Source organism: Dermacentor variabilis, chromosome 1 (genome assembly GCF_050947875.1).
Source record: "Dermacentor variabilis isolate Ectoservices chromosome 1, ASM5094787v1, whole genome shotgun sequence".
Classification (NCBI taxonomy): domain Eukaryota; kingdom Metazoa; phylum Arthropoda; class Arachnida; order Ixodida; family Ixodidae; genus Dermacentor; species Dermacentor variabilis.
The window spans coordinates 49,101,397-49,113,990 of NC_134568.1; the positions used below are offsets into that span (position 1 = coordinate 49,101,397).

Genomic DNA, 12,594 nt, shown 5'->3' on the forward strand with positions numbered 1-12,594 from the left:
AGCAGGCGCCGCGACTGCTCGCACTTTCAAGGCTATGCCGTCGAGGTTGCGAAATAAAGTGAGGATACCGCGCTTTTTTCCTGTTTATGTCTCGTCTCATCCAGTAACTGTCGAAGTAAACGTCTAGTCAACTGTAACACGGGCAACACAACGTCCCAAACACTCGATGACACAAAAGAAAACTTGTAGTTGTTTACTATCGATATAGGAAACAACTCGTCACGCTGTAGCTGTATTGCCCTCTTCGAAACAAACTAAATCGAAGGCAGCGCGAACTAACCATGCAATAAATATGCACTATGTTATGCTGCTGTTGCGCCCTGTCGCCGCCAATTACAGTCAAATCAGCAAACGAATTAATAAATAATAAAAAAAAACGCGATTGTGCGAAGCTTTCTTGTTTGTCATGGCGTAAATTTATCGCTTGTTTTACTCATATCTTATGCCTCTTAACACTGACTTCAATTCCTTAAAAGACTGAGTGATGTGTCGCAATATATGGCATCGTTGTGCATCAGTTCCCGGTAATGTTAAGTCGCTTTTCTCCGTCACTTCCCTCGCAGCGTTCCCTACTAGATGGTGTGCAATGCAACCTACTATACGCTATGGGGACACAATAGTTACGAGGTGCTCCGGGGTATGTGAAAAGGTATAAGGGTTCCAGGACTTACTTTTGGAAATGCGGTTGTTTGCTTTAAATCAGGGGTACAATCAGGACTCGATGGCAACCAAAGGTCAGTGGGACGCCTCGCATTGGGCGCTCACGGGAAGACTACAAATGCAGCTTTGCAAGGTGATATGGGCTGGACAAGTTTTGAAGTGAGAAAAGCTCACAGTAAAATTGATTATGAAGAACGACTGAGGAATATGGAAGGAAGTAAATGGGCTGAGAGAGTGTTGAGGTATCTGTACAGGAAAAACATTTGATTCACCGTGGAGGAAAAGAACTAGGAAGCTTACCAGCAAGTATGCGGCCTGTAGGGTGAGCAACACAGCAACAAAGAACGTCAAGCCTCAAGTAAAAGAGGCTGAAAAAATCTCCTGGGTGGCGGCAATGGAAGAGAGACCTGCCACGAGTAACTACCTAAGAGGAAAAAACGAAATCAGGAAAGAACCCATTTATGATAACTCAAAGGAAAACTCATTACTTTTCGAAGGGAGATCGAGATGCCTTAGAACACGCACCTATAAAGCGAGATATAAGAAGGAAGAAGAAGCATGTGCTTGTTGCGGTAAAGCTAGGGAAACGATGGAGCATGTTTTATTAGAATGTGAAGACATCTGCCCAGCGGTCGATTTAGGCCCCACTGGCCTCCTTGAAGCCCTTGGGTTAAGCAAAAGCAGGGGAAAAGTAAACGTGTCCATAATAGAGATTAGTAAGAGGCGATTGGAAGATTGGTGGAAGAATAGTAGGGAAACGACAAAAAACGGAGACGTCCAAAAGCAAAGTTCACAATAGGGGGTCAGAAAATTTGGGTGTGGAAGCTCATCGTGGTTCTTTTTTTCTTTTTTTTAACCTACGTATAACATTAGGCAGTATAATAGCAAGAGCTTGGTAGTGCAACCCACCGCCCCGTTCCAAAGGGGACGCTCATAACATCCATCCATTTATATACAACTTTTTCTTTTGAAGTCAGAGAAGCGCAGAACAAAATTGGTTTACATGAAATAACGAAGAACATGGATGACAAGGAAAGAAAGCTAAAGCGTCCAAATATATGTACTTGAATAGCGTGGAAACGGAATGGAGAAAGAGATCAAGAAAGCTGGCAACTAAGTACAGGGCAATTGAAAGTGTAAACAGACAACCAGGAGTCTTCAAAAAAGAAAGCGTGAGATACGGAGACGGTAAATTGGAAGCAAAGGGTTAAAAAAAAGGCCATGGTGATTAGCAAAAGCGGCAAGAGAGAAACAAGCAAGGAAAGTCTGTATGATAACGCAAAGGGCCTTGCTATTTGAAGCCCGCGCTGGCTGCCTAAGGGCAATAGCATACGGCAGAAAATATGCACTACATGATGAGTCAAAAAAGAAACATAAAAAAGAAAAATGCCCGGAAACGACTACGCACATCGTAGTGCAATGGCAAGATATTCACCCAGCGAGACCCGTAGTCATGGGTGTACACCTTCCAGAAGCGTTGGGATTAAAATATAAGAGAATATTTGGGTATTAGTGGGAAAAAATCAGAGTCATCGCAAGTGTAGGCAATGGTACAGTATAGTGATAGAGGTTGCAAATACGAAATAACATATCGAAACCAGATCGCCAAAAGCGTAAATGGCGATAAATGTAGTAAAACCTGAACGAATCAAGCAGGCTAGGCGACTATTTGTCTTCATCCCGTTTCGAAAGGGATGGCGATAAATTCATTCTTCATCAATACAATACTTACAAGCGCCCTGGTGATGTTGCAAGATTTCCGCGATGACTTACACCGTGCACGCACAAAGTGTTATCAAGATAGCCGTTCGTGCTCGTATGAATGGACAAGTGGCACTGATTTCTTGCTGAAGTGGTTACCTCGTACCTGCATACGTATGAGCGAAGGTGACTGAATCGGAAACGTGCACAGCAAATTCAAAACGGCCAGTAGCAAACAAATGGTGAGCCGAATCGGCTGTGGAATTAAAATCACGCTCCAGGTGCGCTAAGACGGATTACGTTTGTCACCCGCGGTGTCGAGGTGAGGGAACTTCTTCGATGTTGGCCCACCGGGCGGGTGCCTGGCAAGCTGTCATACGCGTTCCTTGGACAGCGTTCAACGCACCTGTTGCCCGGTCGTCTCTGTGTACGTCACAGTGTGCCTCTGGCCCACTCTTGCACATCTACGCAAATAACTTCGGGCAGAACTCACACGCGCGGCGCACCGCAGTGGACATACCAGCAGCTCGCAGGCCCGTGGCAGTGGCCAACGAGTAAATAGCGTTCAGCATATTCATATTCGTCTAGTTACACAAATGTGAAAGCCAAATATTTCCTGTTTTACTATAACTCATCGGAGTGTAGTGACAAAATTGTACAAATGTGTTTAAAAAGCAGATCGCTCAAGTTTAGGACAGCAAGCTGCCAACCCACAGAACAGAACCAACGTTTCCGTCATATTTTGGTAAGTCGCAGAGCGCCAAAGACACCCCATGCGGCAAGTCACAAATCACAGTATAGGAATCTTATATGCTGCACGCAAAGGCTAACAATGTTCGCCAGCACGTCTCGGCGGCGATTCTGTAAAAGCCTTTTTTCAGGCATGGAAAATAGTTGTACATCATTTCCTTAGGAAACGGCTCGTATCAGACGCTCGTCATCATTACATGGGTGCCCTTTCAGCCTATAGCATTTCACATCGGCAGCCCCAACAAACGGCAATCCCGTGACGCTCCGTGCGAGATGGGGGAGGGCGAGGTCACTGCGACTCACGCCGTCCCCCTTCGTCACATTCCATCCCTAGTCGAGGCTGCATGCTGCATGCGGACAAGCTCGGTACCCACCTTTCTTCCGCGTCATTGGCTTGCCGAAGTGCGTGACCACGATCATGTCGATGCCGCCGGACACTGCAAGCACTCCCAAGACGTGTGCGGCCTCGTAGCACGCCAAGACAACGCGTCTATTACGTGTGCCCGAAAGAGTCGCACGCCTTGAAGAGTTCTGGACTGCTTTCACGGAATACGCAAGAATACAGCGTGCGGGAGGGCCTCCAGGTCAAGGATCCTCGACGGTCCTTATGTGTGTCACCGAAGGGTCGAGGGCGACTACGGGCTGGGACGATGCCGAAAGGCAGCGGCACTCTACCCGGCAGCAGGGAAGAGAGGCCAACCGGTAATTGACAAGTGAAACTCGCAGAAAAATCGATGCTGACAGGATTCCTTCGATTTCGACGGCAGACCAACGCTCCCGACGTACAACACAGCACGCCTAGAAGGGGCAGCTAGGAGTTCCTGGTCGTCACAGGTAGTTCTTATAGCTCCACTAGTATTCGGCGACCGTGATGGCTGTTGATGATTCAAGCAAATCAAACAGAGGTAGCGAAGAAGACATGTGGACACGGCTATGTCCGCAACAGTACACACGGTTGTCCCTGTCAGGAGACGCTCGGCCGCGACGAAGTCTTCTGGGGCGCCCGCAAGCACGATAAACACCACACGCTCTCGGGAACAAACAGCGAGTGTCTTTGCCAAACGACCGGCTACTCACGGCAGCGCGCTTTCTTGTCTGGCAAAGGCAGTAGCGTTTTTTTGAACGTGGGACGCTCGCGTGGGTTCGAGCACGCACGTAGACACAGACCGCGATGCACCCGCGCAAGCCCGACCACGCTCTTTTGCGGCCAAGGCGAAGAGCGAGGTCCCGGTCCCGGTAGGGTGTCAGGAGCCAGCGGGCCGCCAGTGGGCGCTGTTGCAGACCCTTTCTTTCTTTCTTTCTTTCTTTCTTTCTTTCTTTCTTTCTTTCTTTCTTTCTTTCTTTCTTTCTTTTTTCTTTCTTTCTTTCTATTTGTTTGCTCCTCTCTGAGGTACGGCCTCCATTTCGATGGCCGCGCTGGTGCGCGCCGGCCTCGGGTGCACACAAACGCACGCACAGCGAGTATACCGTGCCAAGGAACTCCGGGTCGTGCCAGTTTCGCCCTGGGTCTCGCTGCGCCCGAGGCGCTGAGGGTCGCGGGTTAAGGGAGGGAAAAACCGTTGCTGCCCTGGCTCTCGCCCTCTTCTAAACACGGGCTCGAACACGAAGCGAACTCCTGGCACCGGTGTTGGAGCCGAGGCAAGCTACACGTTGAGGGAAGTATAGTGAAAACCATCTGTTTCTTTTCTGGCATTGCCGGTAACAATTTATCTCCACTTTGTCCCATGCAAGTGATACGTGATACATTCCCTTTCTTCTTCTTCTCTTCCCTTTTGCTTTCTTAGGGGAAGAAATTGTTTTCTTTCTGCTTTTTTTCTTGCTATACCGGGTTTGTGACTGAATGTGCGGAATCATATATGAGCGACGCTTCTATCATTCCAAATACTTCTTCTATTTGTCTGTACTACTGCTATGCACTGTTTTCTCTATACAGTTAATAGATCAGTGCATAGTGACTTTGGTTTTCTTAACGCGGTCACGGGGAATGGCGGAGTTAGCGGCTTCGGCTAAGTACACTCGCACCCCCCTCGGCGCCACGAAGTAATCGGGCGAAGCTCCGTGGGTGCATACCTGCACCTCCCCGATGCTAAACACACATTTACAATGAGGCACGTATTTATAACTGTATGACATCTCTCTCTCTCTCTCTCTCTCTCTCTCTCTCTCTCTCTGTTTTTCTTTTTTTAGACTGCAAGCGTTGCACACATTAGAACGATGCAACTACCGAAGTATCAGCGACTATTACTTGCATTTTGGTGTTCTATATGCTCCATAGGTGCTTCCGAAACTAATCGCTCGGCATGACTATAGTGCCTACAGAAAACTACTCTACTAGCTGGACGCGCCATGCATTGCGAAAGACTATGAAGAATCACATGTATCTGACAGTTAAGATTATCTAATCGACCGCGATTAGCTGCAACGGGCCACAAAATGCGACAGCAGAAAGAGAAAGAAAGAGAACGCTTGAAAGTGGCTTGAACGTTGACAAAGATGGAACAACAAAAAATACAACTGGAATATAGAAACATACGTCAAGAAAGCTACCTCTATAACACTCGCCGTTTCTTTAGTTCTAAAGGCTGTTCATGTGGCGGTACAATGGGCGCAGGTATCAGCGTTACTACAGCTAATCAACAGTACAAGTTAGAGGCGTTCGAATAGTGGAATTTTTGATTGGAATCGAATACGAATGTTCGGGAAAAACGACCTCCGAATCTAATATCGAATATTTACTCAATTCTAAACAAATTGAAATTACAGAGTTGGCGAGGGGTCCGTTTGGCAAGAGGCTTAATTATTTACACCATTAGATACAAACATGTGCCGTAGTTCTCAACGTTCCCAGTTGGACGTCCGGTCCATTGAGGAGCTTGTAAATGAGAAACAACTGCTATCAATTTTGTGGTGCACCGTGATAATGACAGTAATGAAAAAAAAATATCGTCAGACGCACGTAGAGTGTTGTGTTCCTTGAAGAACAGGACTGCGATACGACAGCACCTAGATTGTTTTATAGAGAGGCAAACATAGTGTGACTGGCCAAATGATAAATTGCGTTCCCAAATCGAAACAACAAATTCGTATACAGGCTGCTTGAAAGAAAGGCATTTTTATGAACGACTGGAGCTGATGGAGCAGAAGTAATCTGCCTCGTGCGTACGCTCAGGCACTGGGCTCGTATTCACGAAAAGTTATTACGCTAGAACTGTACGTAAGAATATTTCAGCCAATCCTGATGCTGGGCATGTCTTCCTTAAGAAGATGCCCGAAAGGCAGGTGAGGATAATAATACATTCCTAAGGCTGTGGTGAATGTGGTCACCTTTTATCACTCCATAGTAGTCCGCTTTATCTGGTGAAAGTTGGCGTCAATCTTGGAGAAGGACTTGGCTTCTCCCATGATTACCAATGCCATAGCGAAGGCGACCGGCCAATGGCAAAGAACACTTATGAACGAAAATCTTTGGGAATTCCGCTCCTCGTGTCTACGCGTAAAAACTCTCCTGCAGAAGAATCATTCGGAACAGTCCTCCCTCGAGACCTGACGCCCGCTAAAGAAACTTGGTGGTCAAAGGTGGTCAAAATTAACCCGGAGTCCTCCCCTACGGCGTCTCACATAGCCCCAGTGTTGACATGGGGCTAAGCCCTATGAATCAATCAATGATTAATTTGAGGCCCTTCTTTCCCCTGTGCTAACTGACGATGGCAAACCTGCTATACAATCGTGGAGCCACACTTTGCAACGAAATTTAATTGTTCTCGTCTTTTGCTACAGACTCGCAAAGGCCACTTGGCGTCCGGGACGGCTGATAAGAAATTACTACAATCGGACGACAACAAGCCTTACAAAAATGCTTTACACCTTGATTTTATTTGTTCTTCCGCCGCGAAGAAGCAGCGACTCCTGCTACCTTAAGAGGGCACCTTCGGCGCTGAAACAGCACGTTCGTGAAGTATCGCGCGGCACCTTCCGACACGAACAGTTTGCTGCCTCAGTACACAGTGCGTACTCGACAGAGAAGGCCAGCTCAGTATTGCAGGCGAAAGCCTAATCTCCATCGCACCCGCTCGCTGTGTCTCCTTCAGGGGCGACTGAACTCGCGGGGTCAGCAAGCGCCTGTTATGCGACGAGATCGAGCGAGTCCATGCCTGTACTCGCTCAGCCGCGAAGGCGGCTGGCTGCTCTTTTTCCTAACTCGTGTTTCAAAGGCAAAGACAACCGAGTGGCGTGCAAATAGGGGGAGGAGCGTAAGAGAGGAAGCAGCATTCTAAATGATGGGCAGCGCTCCGTGTCGGAGGCGTATTGATGAACCCCGTCGCCACGGTCTTAAAACAGGTTCCGAGCCGCTTTCAAACGCACGCCGCCGCTCGCGAGTGCTTTCTGCAAACGGATCCTTTGTCGACGCGAAAGAAGCTGCTCTCTTCCCATACGCCAAGTTGTGTACTGAACCGCGCGGCAGACGAGTTGTTTAAACTGCGGCTCGGATTCGTCAGCCGGCCCGCGCGCGAGCACTGACGCAGTCAAGCAGCAGACGTTGCGTTCGTCGGAACGCGAGCGAGCGCAAGGAGGACTTCCTTAATAGGACGGTACTTAAGCTCTTCCCTCCGTCCGTCGCGGGTTGCAATATGCGCAAGCAACGCATACGCCACCGCGTGCATATTGCGATCAGTGGCCGCCCCGGTTGAGAAAGCCCGAAGGGATCTTCGCGGTTGATAGTGGCCGCCACCCGCGCGCCTTTTATGCCCATACGGATCCCAGAAAAAAATTACAACAGGGGACTCTGTGATCGTCCATCTACCGTGAGAATGATTGGTAGTAATACTTATTTGATCTGGGGACCTATTCTCGTACGCTCACCTTCGGTGATACTATCGCCTTCGCGTTACCTGATGATCCAAAACCGGTTTTGCTTAACCAGCCAATAAGCGCCCGGTGAAAGTGGTATCGGCAAAAGCCATCGCCCGTGATATACGTACCCTGCGTACCTGTGGCTTCAGGCGTTCGTACGATTTATCTTTCTTACGCTTGCCGCTTTCTCTTTCTAAGCGCCTTACCATTCGAAATTTCCCAGCAATCATATTTCGACGTGAACGTCTTCAATATCAGTGAAAGGGAGTCGCTTGTTAAAACCGCATGTAAGAAAAACACGTCATAGCATTATCGCTTGTACCTTTGCAAACCTACTACGCATGCGTCTTACTATGGTATCGTTTTGTAGAGGAAAGAAGCCATTACTCGATCATGCATATATCGCGTGCATAGATGGCGCCGTTGTCACGCCACACGTGACGCAATCGGAGCTGAATTTAGCCTCCTGTTCAACGTTCGGAGAGGCATTTATAGCTCTGCAGTACGTCTGTCGATCCGAGCAGGAATGGCCGCGTTTTAGAGAGCTCACTACACTATAGTCGGCCTAATTGATCGAACTCGCACTGGTGCCCATCTGGAGTTGTAACGCCTACAAGTGTGCCATTTGTTCCACGAATTTCATCCTTGCTCGCATATGGCCACCCCGCGTTCGACAGCTACGGTCCAGAGATGGCATGAAGAGACTCGCACAGCAGAACAAAGGGATGAGCAGCACATTTGACCGCGGCGGAACATGTCCGTCTCCGTAGCGAGCGCAAGCAGAGGAGACCCAACCGAGTCCGGAACGCTCGAGCGGCGCGAAGTAGGGTGCCTCGATGTCCTCCTCGCCCGTCACTACGATCGTGGGCGAGGAGGACATCGATGAACGATTAGTGCAGGGCATTTTCGGGCGCCACCAGTAGAGGTGTAACTTTACCCTAGGGCCGGCCTCCACACACCCTCTGCAAAACAAACAGGCCTACCACGAACGGGGATCGAGCATGATTAAAAATTAGACCGTAAGACACCCACTAGCTGTAACATGTAGACATGTAAGCTTTCTAATGCGTGAATAAATGTAACTTGCGCATTTAGTTACGTTCATTTCTGTACCCTAATGCACATACATACACCTTGTGCAGCACGCACAAGGCGTTTTACGTACCCCACTGAAGCTATGTCCCTGAAACAGCCAACTCTATTTTTTTTTCTAAATGTTCGAAGGCGATAGGTTTCTGCGCATGTTCGCAATCATTGCAATTTGTTAATTCATAACGCAATATCTTGTGGAAAATTATCAATTTGCAAAGTCACAAAGCCGTTAGAATCATAAAGGACAACGTTTGGGTAAATCCATGTACTAACCATCATTTCCATGCTGACTGAACCGCTATTGGGTGCGAGCTCCACCACTGGAAAAGCTGGCGCCTCCATCGGCGTGACGTGGTATGAGGGATCACGTGAACACAGCGGCCGCATCGGCTGCTGCGGAAGCGCCGAAGTGAGCTGAAAACGAAAGTCCCACCTGCGCTGCGGTTCTGATTAAGCGGGGAGATTTTCCCGCTTCGAGAATGCGCTTGACAACACTTGCAAGCCCTATAATATAGGTAGTGACTGCCTTTGAAGGCATCCAACATGGTTGGCTACTGCTCGGTGCCATAGGGCCGGACGTACACAACAGAGCCCGATGTCGGACTCTGTTGCCTTCACACGTACCTGCGAGCCAAGAAGCTGCGTAAAGCTTGGATCGCGATACTTAGAACCGGCAAGTAGCCGTCGGCAACAACTCGGGTGTCCAGCAAGCACTTCCGCAAGGAAGATTTCTGATACAGCGTCGGGGTTGCGATGTTCGGTGAGCAGCAGAAAGTGCGTACTGAGACGCTCGCCCGCGCGCTCTGCCCGGCTAATGTCATGAAGCTTTGGTCTATGAACTTGTTGATTCTAGATACTGGTAAGTTCACTGCATAGAATGGAAAGGGAGCGGTAAAAAGCACATAAAAAAAGGCATATATATGCTCATGCTTGTGTAGCACCAAACTAATAAAAAGAATTAGCGGGTAATTGCTCGCTGAGAAGACCGATAAACATACAGTGCGACGCAACTTTAGAAATAATTGTATCGAAACGTCCAAGGCTTGAGAAAAAAAAAAGAAAATATTTAATCGTGGCGACGGGACATCACGAGTCGCCGTCGTATACATAGGCGTCGAAGTCCCTACTTATAAGGAAATTATTTTTGAACAGTTCTGATCGCGTCCACGCAACTATGGTTGCTTGTCTACTGTCAAATGCTCATACGCTGCGGTCTGAAGCTCACGGCACGGGGCGAAAGTGAAATATTGTGCGCGGACATGCATGCAGACGCGCAGTCGGTCACCGCGAACCCGCGAGATTGCTGCACTGAGGCTTCATTCTATTCCCCTGATTAGTTTTGGCCCCATCGGGTTCTTTAACGTGCACCCGATTTACGGTACACGAGCGTTTTTGCTTTCCGCCCCCATCGACATGCAGTCGTCGCGGCCGGGGTCGAACTCGTACAGACACTATAGCACCAGTCTGGTAATTTTTGTGGGAAGCTTTACGGGAATCGTTCGACCTCGTGGCACGAGATTGCATCGAAACGCTGGCTTTGTAGCCTTGGTGTGTCATGTGGTTTCTTGTGCTCTCCCCGACAAACCATTACCGTATTACTTCATCGGGGGCCGTGGATTTAAACGCGTACGCTGAGCGCTAGGGAAAGGGCGTGGACGGCAGTTTTCAACGTGAACAAAGACAATTTCTTTCTTGTATATAGTAAAGGATAAGATTACGGGACGCAATTTTCCCTTTGCCATTTGTCAGATCTTTAATGTTGGTGGTGAGGGGAGGGCGCGGGAAGGGGAGGGGGGTCGTCTGTCATGCTCCTCCGCCAGCCTTTCTCTTTATCACTATCGTAGTTCACTTACTTTGAACATCCACCCCCGCCCCCGCCAGCCCTTCTACACATCAGCTAAGAACGGCAAGAATCCGGAACCAGCTTTGCGCTCCCGGAATGGAGTCTACGCAGCTACGGCCCTTTTCTAAACAGCGGTTCTTTACTGTATGTTTCTGTCATTTTCGCTTATCCAGGAACTGATTGATTACGACCTGTCAGTCCGTATACGAACGTGTTCTTTGTAAATCGTTCCGCGAGAAGATGGGCGGAGTGCAAAAGAATAAAACAACCGCCGGTCTCCTACCAAGTCTTTCTTGCGCCGTTTTTCTATTTCACCCATTCGCGTTCTGCACTCGGGGTTCGGGAACAGGCGCGTTTGCTGTTCTTGCGAGAACACCGCGGGTGAACACGCCGTGCACGATCCGCGGCTAGAACCCGAAGGTTGAGCAAGACGCTGCTGCGGCTGTCAAAGCCGCGCCTACTATGCTAACGCGCGGTCTTGCACATATGTATATATATATATAGGCCGCGCTATGTACACAAAACGTGCCAGCGCTGTAGTACATATACCTTAATAAGTTGCCTTCGGTAAGACAGAGAACATCATTTTTAACTACCTATACTGTATACGCATGCGTGCAGTGTATATATACATGCACGCTTGCCGCGGACGCAGCTATAGTGCGCAGGCGCCGTGCGAAGCTATAGCACACTGCTGACGTCGAATGTTTAGTTGGCTCGTCCTCTGACGTGCCGACTGTTTGGAGAGTGATTCACGCTCTCGTTCGCTGTTCGGGTAAGCGAAACAATGCGCGGCATTCTCACGCGTGCTCGCGGTATACGCGTTCGCGCTGGCGCATACTTCCGGCTCTGCCCATGCCGTTTTTCAGTGACCCCATTTTCGTTGCTTTTATGGCTATTTTTGTTCTTCTTCTAGCGGTGCACTTCACGTGTCCTTGAACGCAGCGCACCGCTACCGCGGACGAGACATCGCTAAACAGAAGCGCGATTGCCCAGGGCACTCTGAAATTTCCACTTTTACACACACACACACACACACACACACACACACACACACAAGCAACTTTTTAAAATTCTTGTTCTTAACCATCATTGAGTGGCCTATCATATACGTGGAATGAAAATACGTGGAAACAGCTCAAAATATTGTGTGAGCAAAGAGTAGACACCTCTCTCTCTCTCTCGCTCTTTCTGGGATTGATAATTACGCGCCAAAATCAGGCGCGCCATAGAGGGGGGGGGGGAGGGGGGTACTCCGGATTAGTTTTGACTATATACCGGGGGTTCTTTAGCATGTACCCAATGCACGGCACACGGGCATTTTTGTATTTCGTCCTCCAGTGAAATACGGCAGGTAGCAGCGCAACGCCATAGTCGCTATACCATCACGGCGGGTAGATTATACGTGCAACCTATATAGCTAGCACGTACCCATTTATTTGACAAAGAAACTGCAGTCGAATTCACAAATATTTTCGTTCCTGAGTGTTCTTCGCGAATGTCTGGAAGGCTCGCTAGTAATACGTCCAGCATCAGGATTGGCTGGAATTTGCTTTTACGAACAATTCCAGCGTAAGATGCTTTTTGTGAATACGGACCCCGAAACTCAAGCTTCGCCTCCTGCGGGACGAGAAGACGAAAGACGCTCACATATAGCGTTGGTGGCGGGGTTGTATAATATCAGGGCGCTCGCTTTC

At 48.8% G+C, this 12,594-nt stretch overlaps 1 protein-coding gene across 2 annotated transcripts in view; it reads right to left on the reverse strand.

Annotated features, from left to right (window-relative positions):
- Positions 1–12,594, reverse strand: part of LOC142577340 (SH2 domain-containing protein 4A-like) — a 419,980-nt gene that overhangs the window by 72,335 nt on the left and 335,051 nt on the right. The window contains exon 1 of one of the 2 annotated variants that reach the window (XM_075687091.1): positions 3,486–4,315. The exons of the other annotated variant lie outside the window; for it this stretch is intronic. Within the exon in view, the coding sequence (XP_075543206.1) occupies positions 3,486–3,531 (46 nt within the window). The 5' untranslated portion in view covers positions 3,532–4,315. Of the gene's footprint in view, positions 1–3,485; positions 4,316–12,594 lie in introns of those variants that run through there. 2 annotated transcript variants of the gene reach the window in all.